The 17,824-nt window shown below is 43.3% G+C and overlaps 1 protein-coding gene across 2 annotated transcripts in view; it reads right to left on the bottom strand.

Annotated features, from left to right (window-relative positions):
* Positions 1-17,824, bottom strand: part of LOC139755860 (carbonic anhydrase-related protein 10-like) — a 94,357-nt gene that overhangs the window by 5,085 nt on the left and 71,448 nt on the right. For both annotated transcript variants that reach the window (XM_071674494.1, XM_071674495.1), the window contains exons 6-8: positions 17,665-17,760; positions 16,014-16,080; positions 1,410-1,564 (exon numbers count right to left, since the gene is read on the bottom strand). In XM_071674494.1, the coding sequence (XP_071530595.1) occupies positions 1,410-1,564; positions 16,014-16,080; positions 17,665-17,760 (318 nt within the window). The remainder of the gene's footprint in view (positions 1-1,409; positions 1,565-16,013; positions 16,081-17,664; positions 17,761-17,824) is intronic.

Genomic DNA, 17,824 nt, shown 5'->3' with positions numbered 1-17,824 from the left:
TTAAAAGTTCGGCTACCTCTACGTTCTTTGTTTTGTATTAAAAGACTAATAACGTTTCATATCTGTATACGTAAGTGCTTTGTATCAGATCTGATAAAATGCCATGCAAGCACCAAAGCATTTTTAGCGTTTGAAATAATTTCGGATTGCTGCACAGCACACAGGTCTCTCGCTCAGCTCTGCTATTTTTCCTGCCATTCTAGTCACTAATCTTATCTATGGTGATCAAAGTCAAGTTTTTCTAGAGTGAGAAATTACATCACTCCGGGTTATCACTGATGAAAGATAATGATCATCCTTGCCGTATTTTCCCTTATCTCTCTGTAAATATCACAATACAACTGATAACTCCTGGGTTATCATTATGCCTCTAACTCCGGTAGGATGACCTGGCTTTTAACTTGACCCATTATGGGGGCCACACAAGCTAAGTACCGAGACGTCTTACTCAAGGGTCGTAGCGTTGTGGTGAAGGGTTGAAACATAAACCGTGGTCTACATAATCTAACATGACAAACTCCAAGTGTGACGAGCGAAAATAATTGAAATGTGTCTCAAACCTCAGATGAAATACCAGCTCATATTATGATATGGTAATACATGTTTACAGTATGTCAGTATGTTCCAGGCAGTAGCCTCAAAATGTACTGATACTGCAGAAATTTTTATTGGAAATGATTGGAGGTTCATTACATAGAAAACAGGAGAAAAAGTGTAGAAAATGGATTATCAGACATCGAAAATGCATTATTCTTTTTAGTACATGACCCAAATCTTGCCACACACACACACACACACACACTGCTACCAGAGAAGCACTTGACCTTATCACAGCCACGATGTTTAACCCAGGACATTCTGGAAACTACTGGGGGCGGAGGAGGTCAGTCAGCGGTCATGACCTTTGGAGTTTAATGCCCGATATCTTCCAACAAGATCAGGCAAGCCTCTCCTGACATCTCATTCACATCCCACGACTCACCCCCCTCCCCCCCTCATGAATGATCCAAGACTACGCAAAAATTATTCAATATTTATCTACAACCGACACCCCAGCCCGTGGTTAGCGTTCCTGTCTGTGAAGCATTCACGGGCCGCCGAGGGTCGAGAGCTGAGGTTCGAATCCTGGTTGTGGCAGTCGATCCACACACTCAACTCAACTGTTCATCCATCCCTTAAAAACCGGACTGTACCTGGCTGAGGCTAATGTATAATACATATATAGCGTTAATGAGATGGCCTAGATTGGGGCCTCATTTGCCCGTGCCGTCTCACTTAACGTAGAAAGAAAGAAGAAAAGATACAGCCTCAGAGACGTGAGATACAGACACAGGATGATAAAGAGAATAGCTTGAGACATAGATATGTATATAGAACCTACGAGTGCCTGAGTCAGCCCCGATACCCACCTGGCTGAAGGCGATGTAGAGAGGCTTGTTGGGCAGGATCCAGGAGACCGTCTCGTAGCAGGCAGGCACGGTGAGGGAGCCCTCATACGTCAGGTACTGGTCCGTGGAGGGCAGCAGCTCGCTCACCCTCAACCCGTACACGGCCGACGACGATCCTGGGAAACAGGGAGGGAGGGACATTCATCATAAGGACGACTCACATGACGAACTGAGATGATGCAGAACTGAGATTGAGGTAGTGTATTTTTGTGATATATTTTGTGAAGAGCTCTGAAATTACTGGACGTTGGTTTGATGCTTCCATGTGAAAATGAGTACATAGACACACACACACACACTTTAAGTATTCAAAACAAATCGATGACGTAGACAGCGAACAGTTCTTCGAAGGACGTAGGAATAAATCAACCAGAAGACATAACATAAAAAGCAAGCAACATGTTAAGAAAACCAGTATGATTGTGTTTTCTTTCCACAACGGTAAAAAAAAGTTCGCCTGTCACCTGTCTCCGGGGAGGAACCTGGGAAACTGACTGGTCAAAAGGTTGACCGCGTCAGAGGGACGAAGGTCACAGCGTAAAGCCGCCTCATCCACTCTCCCCAGCACCAGAGGCTCCACACAGACAGCTGGTCATAAATAGTCCTCTTTTCCAGAGAAATAAACACAGCTTTACATACGACATTTAGGTTTAGGTTAGGTTGTATGACAAACAAACAAAAAAATATGGTGATTAAAAAACATATCTAAAAGAATCATCTACGCAGGCAGGTTGTATGTAGGTCAGCACCACCAAGCCTATGAGGGCACAGAGAAAATGAAATTCCTTACGTAAACTAAAGAAAACGTAACCAGTGTCATACGCAGGCCGGGAGGACACACGAAGTCAAACTTGAAACTAATGCTGGCCGATTTTTTCTTGAAATAAGAGGTGAGCACATAGATTTGGTTTCGAAAGTAAATACCATAAAACTAATACGTAAAGGAACATTATATGCAGTAAGTTATACAGAAATTGGTCTTTGGGGTAATTATGAATATATATATATATATATATATATATATATATATATATATATATATATATATATATATATATATATATATATATATATATATATATATATTCAACATTCATCAGTTTCTCGCTGATGTTCTCAACTTGTCTAACAATTCTTTTATACTACTCAGACAGAGCAACAATAAACCGGCCAACATCTCTCTTGTGAGATGCTGCCACATCATCATCCTTACGAGAAAGATGTTGGAAGAAAGAACGTCCGATTTAGACACTTTATCCCACCCTTAAACGTCCCCAGAGACTCGAGACCCTCTACACCAAGGAGAGATCGCCAAGTATGAAGGTGTGGACTGGCGATCTTCTGGTGTTACCGAGCGCTCGACATCTGAACCGTCTCAGTTCGAGCGGGGACGAGAACTGGTGACGTCAGTAGAACGCCACGCTGACCTGAGGCAGCGAGCTTACATTTGCCCGACATGGGAATAGCCGCCTACTGCATTCATATGTATACATCCATGGCAGTCAAGCCGTGGTACTTACTTATACACAAGGTGATGAGACGGGGTAACACGGACATAAACCTCTCTCTCCGTAACAGACAACTAGTTATCACTAGTAGTAATCAAACACACGTTAAGAAAACACTCGAGCAGTTCTTATTTTCCTCTATAATCAACTTCACCTGACTGTATAATAATAATCTCGACAAGGATGTCGGGAGGTCATTTTCATTTGAGATGCTCAGTATCCGCAGGAACACATCATATCCATCGTAGAAAAAGACACAGTTCACATAACACACAGCCGATTGAGCCATAAACCCAGGATCACACAGATCCTTCGAGAGGTTCATTTGTATTTACCAGGAAACAAGTACTCAGGCTAATGGATTCCCGCTGCAACTCTGGCCAGATAGAGAGAGAGAGAGAGAGAGAGAGAGAGAGAGAGAGAGAGAGAGAGAGAGAGAGAGAGAGAGAGAATGTCCTTCGTATTCTATCTCGAGGGATTTTTTTTCTTGTTTTTCTCATTTTTCTTCCAGGAAGGAAGTCTTACGCTTTGACGATGATATTGTTATAGTCGTACGATATATCTACTTTGATGGCGCTTTGGATTTATGGAAGGAAGAAAGAAAATGTCGACTCCCTGTGGGCACTGTTACCTGAAGGATACATCTGACCTGAATATCATGATCGGCTTCGAGGAAGAACATTTCAATCATCGGTTTTATGGACGGGGGAGGATTCACGGAGCATCAATCCCCGGCTAAGTTCTGGCGTCAAGAGAGATTAGTGTTTGGCTGCTGGGGTCTGAGTCTGTCTGAAAGGAGGATTCGAGACGAGCTCACACACTCCGGTTCGGCACAATCAGGCCTTTCTGACCGTTTGAATCCCATCCTCCACCGGATATATATATATATATATATATATATATATATATATATATATATATATATATATATATATATATATATATATATATATTCGAATTTCACGATTTCCTCTGTTTATTTTGATCGAAAATGTTCAATGCACACTGCAATAATATGGCACATCGGGTGGCGGTGAATCGAAAAATGACTCGAATGCTTCAAGAGCTTGTTCGAGCACGGACGGTGGATGGATCACACACATATTTAGCCTGGCAGCAATTGCCTGGGGAGAGGGCATTCACCTCGTCTCCGTGAGAGGGCTGAGAGGCACTGAATCGAAGGGGTGCAGTCTGGTTCCCTCACTAAATCCCCTCCCAAGATCTTACAGCCTGTAGAGGGAGAGGGATGAGAAGTTTCAGATTAATTGACGGTAATATAAAGGACATAGGAAGGTCAGGGAGGGAGAGGTCGAGACGCAATAGTGGGCGTTGATACAGGGGGGAAGAGATATTAATATAGTCAACTCGGATGGTGGACGAGCTGGGTTGAAGCGAGGAGGTCGACATGCAGACTCGCACATACTGATCAAACATCCATTCTCAAGGTGGACGAACAAACAAAAAAAGTTACACAGCAGATGTTCATAAATACAGTGAACTTCGAAATCTCCAACTAGAAGCCAGTGGCACACAACAAAAACAATAAGAGCAACGACACAACAACACCAACAACAACTATAAAGAGAGAAGAGTTACTGTTGGCCATACAAGGTAACCAATAACAATGAATGACACACACACACACACACACACACACACACACACACACACACACACAGCCTCATTACCAACAGCCCGGGTATAATTAGACTTCACAATGTTATAAATGGAATGGACAAAAACGTATGAATCATTTTACACTCCAATAGAAGCTTCGCCAAGCCGCTCGTACGCTCTCTACACACTCTCTCTCTCTCTCTCTCTCTCTCTCTCTCTCTCTCTCTCTCTCTCTCTCTCTCTCTCTCCATTCCCCACTGACCTCTTCAACAATGGTCTGTACACTCACGAACGACGTGACTTTTACAATCCACAAATGAACTGATAGAAACGATGATGTTGACGTTGAACAGCACAGTGTCATCCTGATTATGAAGCATCGTGGAAAAAAGAATATACTTCAGTACGCGAACACAGGAGGATATAGAGGCACACACACACACACACACACACACACACACACACACACACGAGACCGAGAAGAATGTCATTTATCAATACATGATCTGTGAAGTTCTAGTCAATACATCAACGAGAAGGGCAATATTTGTGGACACTACAAGAATAGCTTCCTCGACCTTTCAAACACATTTGATCATTTATCACTTGTCCTTGATATAGAGCCAAAAATCCATACATAAATCGGTCATAAACTATTATATATTTGAGATCTGTCAAGCACCATGTACGATGTTGCATACATATATAGTGAATGTGGAATAATGCATGTTGGTTCTGATGTATGAGGAAGTTTTACATATAAACTCATATAATTCTTTGTACTGTATACTTTGATATGGTTAAGCGAGGAAAGATACGGTGTATATATGGGAAATATCAAATGGAGTTCCCTTATCTTCCTCTGCGATGAATCTCTAGCGCAAGACGGTACGACCTTTGCGCAAGACGGTACGACCCTCGAGCAAGACGGTACGACCCTCGAGCAAGACGGTACGACCCTCGAGCAAGACGGTACGACCCTCGAGCAAGAGTATGCAACCCTTGAGCATGACAATGTAACCCTGGAGGTAAACAAGGAGACCCTTGAGCAAGATGAACAAAAAACAATCAGGTATGAAGGCGTGACCTTAACCTGACCCTGATGAATTAGGTCAAAGGCCAAGCCATCATATCCGAGGGTCGTACCGTCGTGCTCAAGCGGTCATAGTGACGTCTCATGTGGCATGCTTTTCTAAGTACGATCAGTCCCTACTTAACACTCGAGTCTAAGGAAATGGTACTTATGACACTCCTGTAGTGTCTACTTTACCTCGAACATCTTAATAATCTTCCATCCTCGCTCTTACTCTCGGGTCAAGTTTAGCTCTTCCTCAGTGAGGGGTAGCTATCCTCAGTGAGGGGTAGCTATCCTCAGCTTCCGTATGTACACATCTTCCCGCGGTGTTACGCCGGGATGATTATTATTAAGCATCACTGTCCAACCAAAGTACATGAAAGTTTCTCTCTCTCTCTCTCTCTCTCTCTCTCTCTCTCTCTCTCTCTCTCTCTCTCTTTCTCGCATTTATCAGTTCTTGGTGGACAGAGCACCCGCCTGAGTGAACGATGGCACCTTATATCTCTGACATTTAGAGAGATTATCTGAACCGCTTCCTCACGGTCTAGGCTCCAGGTTCTCCCGGACTTTCCCTGGGGTCCAGGATGTTCTTTGTGGATGTTCTGTTCATAGCGTTCTCTCTATACTCACCCCTCACTCCTCTTTCCTGTCTCTTATTCTTCTTCCTTCGCATATATTTTTTTAAGCACCTCTTTTGTGGTATCATTAATATTTTCTTCGCTGATCCTTTCTTTCTTGCACGTGTCTACATGTTCCAATTATGTAAATGTTTGGCTACACTGTGTGGTGACTGAAGTGAGGTGTGAGGTGAATGAAATGAGGAAAGTGTGTTGGAGGTTCGCACAAGCCGAGAAGTGTAAGGGGAGGGATATACGAAGGAGGGAGAGGAGCAGTGGAGAGAGACGAAATGATGCGCCCGGAGCAGAGGATGGTAGACTGAGGAGGTGCACTGAGAACGAACACCAGTGTCAGAGGCATGAGGTGAGGCATGAGGTGAGGCATGAGGTGAGGCATGAGGTGAGGCATGAGATGAAGCATGACGATATAAATCTGTTCATGTGTTATCATAGATTGCCTCCTCCTCCCCCTCTTCCCTCGTCTGACATGACCAGATTTCTCGTACTCTGGTCACTGGATGTGATTAATCGATCATCATGTAATTATATGACCCGCAGTGGCCTCTCATGTCACACTGACCCATGGAAACATTTTACTGTTCCTTAACTCATCAGTGAATGAGGGGGGGGGGGGTTTGCATATCGGAAAAAAAGAGAGAAAATAAAGAAAATAATCCCGGAGCCAATATTTTGTTCTAATGGAACGACCTAACAAATCTCATTGTATATTCCAGGATTTTATTGTATTTCCCAAATGGAATGAGATATAATCTTTATCATCATTTGTGGTGGAAAATACGGTTTGTAACATTACTCTGTTTCAAAAGCTTCTTAAAGCTTTGCAGTAATGAAATGTTTGCTGAACGTAACCACCGTGAGCACGGCACAGCTTTCACTACAGTTACCTGAACGTAACGTTAATTTCCTCTGTGTAGGAAAGAAAGTCAAGGTCGTGGACAAATACAGATGCCGGTCTGCTACACAGAAAGAAAAACAAAGTCACTCCCGCTTCTCTGGTCCTTTATATATAAACCACTAAATAATTCCCTTCTCCCCTGTCGGTTATCGAATACTGATTTATGATATGAATTTCGCCGACGATTCCTATTACGGGTTTTGTAAAAATCTTTTTGTTCTTGATATTCATAAGTGTAGCGTTTGTATGTTGGTGGCAGCAGTGGGCGGGTTATGTAGGTGAGCCAGTAAATGGTGCGCTAGAAACTCATTCACCAGATTTATGTCATCCCGCGGAGGAGGATGAAAAACTCTACTTCCAGTAGTGAGGCAGATTATCATTGTTGGCGGAAGGGTGAAACGCCGTTGGGGCATCTCCAACACACACACACACACACACACACACAGAGGACGGTCGACTCACAGGCATCCCAGCTGTTCATTCGTCATTATGGGGCTGGTCGTTGAATTGCGTGCCTGACTGAGCATGTGTATATATGTTTGTATACATAAGATTATGACATGGCATAACACGAGTGTAGATCACTCTCCCCGTGATACATAGACAGTAATCATATGTTCCTATCTCCACATTTATCTCTGTCCCCTCGAATGAATAACCCATTAAGCCATATTTTCCCCTCTCGTCCTCAACCTCCTTCCTAGCTCAACCTTGGCATCGAATCTCCCTCAGACCACAGCACATCCTCTAGCACACAGCCCTGAGAATGCCTCAGAGATAAAGGTGACAAACATTCGCCACAGACAGAACCTTCGAATGGCTCCCATATTTCACGGGATTTCTATGGTCCAAGAAAAGGACAGACGGTGTTTCTCTTTTTTTCTTCTTCTGCTCGTGTGTGATGTAGAACGCCCCTCACCACACGACCACTGAGGGAGGAGAACAAGTCCACAAAGGACTTTATTCTGAATCTCCCTCGTGTTCTGGACTTTGGAAATAATCATCAATGTCTCATTAGCTTTTTAAGTGGTTACTTATGACACAGACACGTTTGCATCACCTCATTTTAGAAACTGCTCGAGACTTTGAAGATAATGTATGGAGCAAATACGAAGATATCTCGAAGGTGTTAGGATCTCATGTTAGATAACTATGGAATTTATGACCAAAATGGAAGGTAACGGACCGGACACTGTTACAACAGCCTACAGCTGACAAATCCTTGTGTACAAGACACATAGAGAATCCAGTACTACACTAGGGATCCAATGCTATACATGGGATCCAATACTGCACATTGGGATCCAATGCTATACGTGGGATCCAGTGCTACACATGGGATTCAGTACATACATGGGTTCCAGTCCTACAAATAGAATCCAATGCTATACATGGGATCCAGTGTTCGAGGTGTCCACCTTCAAGGAGTAGTCGGTGGGAATCCATTCCAATCTGGATTAAGCAAGACATTTGCGGTAGAGTCCCTCGCCCTAAAGCCATCAGGCAGTATAGGGACTCGATCCTGGGAACATGAAACCCAAGACCATTTCTTAAACCACTCTGCCACAGATGACCATTGGCCAAATGCCAAAGGTATATTAGTTATTGGGTTCATCTTCTGTGGGATGATCAACGTTGAGAGTGAGTCAGTGTCGTGAGAATGTTGGGCGAAAAAGATGTTTTCTGCGTTGAATGTTCATGATATGAACTGGCACAGTTGTGAGGGAAGACTGAATGATTGAGAGTTGGTGAAATATTTTGGGATGAAGCGAAGATATACGGCATTCTGAGAGAAGAAGTGGATTAAGATCATCTCTCTCTCTCTCTCTCTCTCTCTCTCTCTCTCTCTCTCTCTCTCTCTCTCTCTCTCTCTCTCTCTCTCACCAGCTATCATCTGATTTACTGAATCCTTTCCCTATCTATTCATCTATCGTATCTCTGTCACACTCTTTCCTCTCACACGAGAGTCAACTCGTTTGGAGTGAAGGTCGTAAATAGACATACACAAATATCTATTCATCTATATCGAGACATGTAGAGAAGCTACACGTCTCGATATGATAAATATATATTTTCCTCAGCTTCGGCTGCTGGTTATAAGGACCCACAGAAAACGGCACACACACCCCCGAGGCTGTGGCGGGAGGAAATGATAGGTGGAGGAGGAGAGGGAGATCGGTAGGTGGCTGGCTGGGTCAACCTCAACACCTCAGCCAAGCGTAGCAGATCAATCACACAAATTCAATTAACCTCACATGACTCTCGCCTGACAGACAATCCCTCACACACACACACACACACACACACACACAGACACGTGTGTAGCTGCAGGGTTGACCGGGATAAACCCGCTCCTCTGATCCCCAGTGTTATGATGCAGCGTCGATATGTAAATTGCTTCTTGTTCCATCTCACAGACGGGCGGTGGGGACTCAGACTTGAGACTCCACTACGGTGTAAAGGCAACGTGCATTTTCCCCCACTCAGCCTTTGACAAAACAAAGGTTTTGAGGCAGCGTCAGGCTATGTGTGTGTGTGTGTGTGTGTGTGTGTGTGTGTTTTCGACGGATGTGAGGTGGGTGAGAGGTCCTGGTGATGGGGAGGAGGATGGAGTGCCAACAGACAGTCAGGGGCGCTCCGGACTGAGAGGACATGAGGAGTCAAAGGTTCGGCAGAGCAACGGGGGAGGTTGGCGTAGCAAGGGGTGGTGCTTGAGGGGGAGAGGTGAGGGTAAAGCTTGAGGGGGAGAGGTGAGGGTGAAGCTTGAGGAGGGGGAGGTGAGGGTGAAGCTTGAGGGGGAGAGGTGAGGGTGAAGGTTGAGGGAGAGAGGTGAGGGTGAAGCTTGAGGGGGAGAGGTGAGGGTGAAGCTTGAGGGGGGGGAGGTGAGGGTGAAGCTTGAGGTGGAAAAGTGAAAATTAAGCTTAAGGGAGAGGGGTGAGAGGTAAGCTTGAGGGTTTTGAGCTCGACTCTCCCACTCTTAAAAACACACACTTACCACGTTTGCTATATCCTTTGATATACTCTCTCTCTCTCTCTCTCTCTCTCTCTCTCTCTCTCTCTCTCTCTCTCTCTCCTCACACCAAGACAGTACTGCTTTCCAGTATACATTCCCTCCCTTTAATCTCACTCCTCGCACTCTGCTGTCCAATACATATCTACACCACACTCTACCAGCCACATTTCCTGATCTTACCTTAGCACACTTCCCTCCAAAACTCTCTCTCACAACTACCTGAGCCTCTCCCTAACGTTGATCTCCACGCACCTCTCCCTCCAACACACTCTTTCAACACTCTCTGCCTGCTTCCTCAATAGTCACTCCTCATACCGAATTTCCTTCCTGCAACACACTTTACTGCCTGCCCCAGAAGTAATGTTCTACCTATCAGTAAAATAATAAAGGTCCATCTAGAAACATAGTTCTATCTAGAGTCTTTACTCTCTAGCACATCCACTCACACTATGTATGTCTTAGATGATTCATTCCCATACTGTCACCATCCCATAACCACTACATCCACCCCTTAGCCACTACGTTCGTAAGATCCACCACCCCTCAACCACTACATCCACAACATCGAGCACCCCTTAACCACAACATCCACCACTCCTTAACCACTACGTCCACAACATCCACCATCCCTCAGCCACTACTACGACATCCACCGCCCCTTAACAACATCCAGCATCCCTTAAGCAATATCTTCATCTCCCCTTAACTTCCACAACATCCATGGCCCTTTACCTACCTGGCTTCTCCCCACTAGCACCTCCCACCGCTCCCCTACACCCTTGAAGCCTATCTCCCCCACGCCTCTGAAGCCACCATCTCCCCCATGTTCCAGCACTTGACGCGTGGACTGCCATCAACCTCCAAAAGCTTCGACCATCGCTCAGCATTGATTCCCTGCGCCAGCCACATCACGGGGGAGTTCTCCTCTCTTTATCTTCACTTTTTCTCTTATCCCAGGGGAAGCGTAGCTCCTACACCAAGATCCGTGAGATGCATGATCAACATTCAAATATCATCTTGCCTCACAGGAGTTGGGGTAGATTTTGAGGAAGACGTTGTCCCAAATGGTACGATTAATTGGTTGATTAAAGTAATGATTATCCGTGACTAGAATGTGATGCATCGAAGGATTCTGAGGTAGAACGCGATGATGTTACAGTCTTTAAAACCACTACAGACTCTGAACTCTATCAGGTTATCTTTAACTTTCAATGTCTAGTCACAACTGCTATAAAACCACGACAGAATATGCGAGTATTTTCAACAGAGGCTTTTCAGTCCTTAGAAAACAACAGACACAGACATCAGGAACATGTTTCAATATATACAAAACCACGAAGGATTTTGAGAGAAAATAAAACTTATGCTGAATATGAGAGAATATGAGATGTATGTAAACATATGTTTGGTTATATTATGAGACTTATGTGAGTCAGAGTACATGTTTTAGAGGTTTGTGTAAGGACGTTTTTGAGGCAGAATACGTATCTAGGAACTTGTATACGTGCGTTTCTCAGTTAGAGTGTGTGTCTGAAGGTTTGTATAAAGTGATTATGAGTTAGTATGTGTCTGGGGGCTTGTATAAAAGCGTTTCTGAGTTCGAGTATGGGTTTAAGAGCTTGTATAATGGTGTTTTTGAGTCAAGAGCATCTCTGGGGGCTTGTATAAAGGTGATTATGAGTCAGAGTTTGTCTGGATGCTTTTATACAGATGTTTCTGAGGTAGTGTGTGTGTGTGTGTGTGTGTGTGTGTGTGTGTGTGTGTGTGTGTGTACTGACCTAACTAAGAGGTGGCAAAGAAGAGAATACTTCGTCCTCTTTTAGGATTATAACCTTTAAGAATACGTTCCTAAAAATTACTCTCGCTCTATTTTCACACAACTTTTTTTCTCCTCCCTGGCTGGTCGCGGCTGACATTTGCCGGTATCAAAGCGATTTTAAAAATCTATCTCCAGTGTTCACAACGATCATATGAAAGTTTGCCCAGTCTTGACCTGCAGACGAAGATTTGAGATGAAAGTCTCACTAATAGAAAAGGTTAGGATTTGTTCTTAAGTCACGTTTTTCATATATATATATATATATATATATATATATATATATATATATATATATATATATCATTTTGCGCTAATCAAACTTTTACAAATTATCTTCGTCCCATCTAAGATGAGGGATGGGGGAAGGGGGTATACAACCAGAGGAGGTAAGTGTACCTGAATCAGTTTTATCTATTTTTCTCACTTATTCCCCATGGCTGTGACTGGCACGGAGGGGGGGGGGGGTTATTCAAGAAATTAGTACTAGTGTGTACCAGCCATATATATGTGTGTGTGTGTGTGTGTGTGTGTGTGTGTGTGTGTGTGACGTGTTGACACTATCATTAATTTCTGGTAACACTCCTGGCCTGTCATAACCCATGGTCATAACCCACAATCCCTCCCATCTCCCTCGACCCTCGATCTTCCTCACCCATATCCCCATTTCCTCGCGTCGCTCCCACTCCCCCTTATCTCGGACGGACACACTTATCACCACCATAGAAAACGATATACGGGACAGACTCTATCACCCTCGCTAACAATGGCTAGGCTCCTATACCTCGTGAGATGGACTGAAACACCGGGTGTGTATGAGGACCTCACACCCTCAAATCAAAGTCTTTAAGGAGAAAAAGCTTTCTTGTTGTATGTGTTCAGGGCATAAAGTTACTCTAGACACTTCTTACCAAGCTTTACGGTTCATATAATTTCGAACCGTTTCGAGACGAATGATTCATTTTCCAGTTCTTTTTTCCATCTGAACATTTCGAAAATAGCGCCACCGAGTGAGCTGAGATTCGAGTCTTAGTGAAGCTCTTCTACCGTATCTGCGTCAAGGAGAGCGAAGTGTAGAGTAACGAATGGATGGACTTTCGTAAAGACGAAACCTCGAGAGGTATAAAAGCCGAACACTTAATTAATTACAACTTGACCAGACATATTCTCTTTGCCGGACCCACTCTCTCACTCGGCCAGACTCTCTCTCTCTCTCTCTCTCTCTCTCTCTCTCTCTCTCTCTCTCGTCAAGACCAGCCACAAACTCTCTCTCTCTCTTTCAGACCTACACTCTCACTCAGCTAGACCCGCTCTCTCTCTCTCTCTCTCTCTCTCTCTCTCTCTCTCTCTCTCTCTCTCTCTCTCTCTCTCTCTCTCAGCCAGACCAACCCTCACAAACGTTGACAGGGAAAACGTTGAGTCAGTTGTGTTATTAAGAAAATCTGTCATTGTATTTATTTCCAGGATGATTCCCACGGGCACACGCGTGTGTTCAGTTACCAAAGACCACTGGAAAAAGTGACGGTCATGATCAAGTGTACAGAAGTAAACTGAAATACTGATGAATGTGTCTTTCATCCAAACGATATACTGATACGTTATCATGAATTCTTTCCACATGTACAAGGAAAAAGTGCGGTCACTTCTGAAGTCATACATTTCCTACGTCACTCACTTCAGGTGGTAATATATATACATATATATATATATATATATATATATATATATATATATATATATATATATATATATATATATACCTGTAGCTGAAGGACTGGAAAGAACCTAATCTGGCAGGAGTTATAAGAAGGAAGAAATTTCAGCTTCCTGAACCGGCTCGGCGCTTGAATAGAAGCCGAAAAAGCTTTAGCCTTATTCTCCCAGCTTGGCGTTTGACATTCGTGCCTGTGACATGCGAATCTGTCATGGCTCCCACATGACGTTTTCGTAAAATCTTGTTGTACAATTTCGTAAATCGTTCTTTTTCCTGCCTTACGTTAAGAGGTTTAGCTAACGACGGTACGTGACGATCCATTACTGTGTTAAGACAAAACCAAGTAGTATGTGTCACTATTTACATATTTTGGACAACGTGGGGATTTTCGAATCGAGGTTCGACTCGCCCTAGATTCCCTGGAACAGCATATTACATTCCACCTCTCTGCAAGGATGGCACACACTCACTGTCCTGAATCTCCACGTCCCACGTCCTCCCCTTTAGTTTCCTTTGACCTTCTGTTCTGGACGACAGGGCTTGAGCCCACTGCTCATGTAGCGGGCTCAGGACACAGCACATGAATCTCCTGGCGGTTCGGACACAAGGAACAACACGGGAGGTGAGGCTTCGAAATAGCCGTGAGGCTTCGAAACAGTCGTCCGTTACCGTGATGCCTCACGTCCGTTACCGTGATGCCTCACGTCCGTTACCGTGATGCCTTACGTCCGCTACTGTGATGCCTCACGTCCGTTACCGTGATGCCTCACGTCCGTTACCGTGATGCCTCACGTTCGTTACCGTGATGCCTCACGTTCGTTACTGTGATGCCTCATGATTCACAATTGCTAGTTCGTAACCTACCAAACCGGAATAAGCATTCATTCCTCCTTTACATATCAAAAACGTCTTTAACAAATAATGCAGTCAGCAGTTGGAACTTTTATGTAATAAAAAAGATAAAGTAATTACAACAATATCAGTGACCTTAGTATTGAATAAGGTCACTCGCTTTTCTGACCTTACATTGCTCTACTCACTACAGACTCACTCCCTCATTATAAGTACGACAAAACCCTCGAACACAAAAGTTCTGTTTATACTAAGGATCTTAAATCCAACCAGACACGACACATCTACTTTTAGACATATTCCACTGAGGTAGAATATGTAACAAATATATACAGATATGTATCAAACACACGGAAGCGTAAGCGGTGCGACACACACACACGCTTTAAATATATTAAAACATGCTTTTCCTCACCGCCGCTATTCACAATTATATACACAGTCAACATAGTGCTTACCCATGCTATACAGGAAGGTCGACAACCTGGGACCTTGACGTTATTTTCTGATAATAGAGGAGGGGGTCCATGCATAGCCCCTCTTAACCCACCTTCCCACCCAAACGAAATACGTCAATGAGAGGACCTGGATGATGGCCCAGAGTTACGCCAGGCATAACGGGAGCAGATAACCCAGTATGATGAAGCACCATCACCTGTATATTTCGTTGGCCTCTGCCAAAGGACTCGTGATATATGTCTCAATTTTCGGATTTCCCGATTCTAATTGAGGGGTAATAATTCCGTCTTGCGTCTGTGTAAACCAATGGCGTTTTATTGAATAATCCAGACTTATTACCTGGGTTTAATGAGGCAGCGTTGCCTCGTTTAGACCCTCCCAAAAAAAAACCTTCGTCCATGGCTTGCCTGGTTCAGCAGAGGTCAGAGACAAAGCCGGGGCGAGGGAGGGGAAACAGAGGAGATTCTTCGAGGGTGAAGGTAGGGAGGGGAAAGGCAAGGGGAGAGGTAGAAGGAGGAGAGAAGAGTCATGTGGGATGAGAGAGAGAGAGAGAGAGAGAGAGAGAGAGAGAGAGAGAGAGAGAGAGAGAGAGAGAGAGAGAGAGAGAGTAGAAGAGGTAGGTAAACTGGGATGTGAGCGGTGTTGGGTGATGCCTGTGTTATTGACACGGGCGTTTATTACCACGACAAGGAGGAGTTAAGAAAGTATGTCGGCTTGAATACTGAGGGAATGTAGTTGAGGAAGCGATCTGAAGGACGATAAAGACGCTCCCTTGTCCTTACCTCAAGTGGCCTTAAATCCTTAACTCGGAGACGACACACACAAACACACACACACACACACACACACACACACACACACCGTTGGACAGCTGTGGTAACACTGTATACCATCTTTCCACTGAACTGCTATAATCAATGTAATCCTTGAATACATGTATTTCGTCATGTGTATTGGTTCCTTCTTTTAAACTCTTACCTCCATATTTGACGCTGGGAAGGCCTTCAAGCATGGTAGCCAAGGCTGGAGAGGTCCGGTCTCCCAGCTGTTAAAAGAGATAAGTAGTTTAATGTAAATATTACAGTCCAGCGTAAACATACAGTATAACCTGACTGGACGAGAGGTTGAGAAAACGTAATGCGACACGAACAGAAAATGGTAAATGAATTTTTCTGTTTTTAGTCTATTTCAATATGCAAATTAAAATTCATTTACCTACTAAAGTTTTCTTTCTATTTTCACAAGAGATGAACTTGCCTATATGCTGTTTTACAAGGAAATGGTCACATTATATTAAATTTTTGCCTAAATATTCTATGATCTTAATATCTATCTATAGGCGAGACTTTATAGACTCATATTCCATTGCATGTGTCAACACAAGACCTGCACAGATTTTTGTATAAAGTGCGATAATTTACTATTAACTATTTTCCCAATCTAGTTTGCAACACAAATTGTTTTTTCCCATCTGGACGTAATTGATCACAATGACCAAGCAACAAAAAATAACACAAAAGAATGCTAGAGAAAAAATGTACTGAAGTATAAAAGGAATTTAGAAAAGTTGTACAATTATGAATGATAAACATTACACACACCATCGGTTGGGGCGAGTTCAGACTACCATAGAGATGTGCTTCCACACAGCTCACAGATGATAATATTCATCACGACACATACGTAACAGACCTGCCAGTCATCATATATATGTCTCATCAAACACGACATTAATCTAATTACACCGATTTTCATTGCAAATCCCATACCATTCTATGATTTAACGTTTGGTATCCATGTTGTAATTAATGACGTATCTTTTTTGTCATTTGCTTTTGTTGGGTATTTAACAAGGACTTTATTTTTCTTTATCTCTTTCCTTCCGCTCAGATGTAATTCAGAGGTAGTCATGCATGATGAAGGTCCTATCAATATGTGTTGATATATTAACCTAAATCTTATTTTTTTTCCCTCTGTTTAGTAGCTTCTTCGCTTCGTTATAATTGATCACCTAACCATCAGTACTTAAGTACTGTTTGCATAGTCATTTCCATTTCGTTATATATCCATTCCTTTTCTCTTACGCTGTAGGAACTTTCTAATATGTCTACGTTGTCGGAAGCATTGATTCCATGATTTCTTTTTTAGTTCACCAACATTAATCCACTTTTATTTCTCCTTTTTGGGCAAAATCTTCTCATCTCTTTTTCTTAAATTGGATTTCCATTTCTCATTTCCTATTCTCTTTCAATCCAATCCTTTTTGATGTCTAACTCTCTTATCTCCCTCACATTGATTCTCTGAATTTTGGCTTTTGCATCCTGTTCTCCAGCAAACTTCTTTCTCTTTCTCAAGTAGACACTGTACCTCTGACGTTGGATGCCCCAACACTGATACCGATTCTGCCAAACCTAATACTAATGATTCAATCCTTTAACTTGAAGCTCTATGGGAATATACACGTAGTGAGAGTCTATATATAATCTTAGGATTATCTTGAACATCTGAGAAGAGTATTCAAGTTTGTTTTTACGACTAGGTGGTTTTAATAACTCGACGTTGACAGCTTTTTATGACCCCTGGCAGATGAAGCAAAGCCATGACATAACCAAGTGACCAGCCTCCTCACCTGCACCAGCACGGCGATGGCCGCCACACCGTACACCTGGCTCGCCGCTTGGCTGAAGTTGCGATACAGCTGAGCGTTGTATCCATAGATCTGAAGCTGTAATACAGGAGGACAGATACATTAGTGTATATCTTAGTTATAGCTGTCTATCTACCTATCA

This window comes from Panulirus ornatus, chromosome 20, assembly GCF_036320965.1.
Source record: "Panulirus ornatus isolate Po-2019 chromosome 20, ASM3632096v1, whole genome shotgun sequence".
Taxonomy (NCBI): Eukaryota; Metazoa; Arthropoda; class Malacostraca; order Decapoda; family Palinuridae; genus Panulirus; species Panulirus ornatus.
Note: the sequence above shows the minus strand (reverse complement) of the source record. Positions and strands in the feature narration are given on the sequence as shown.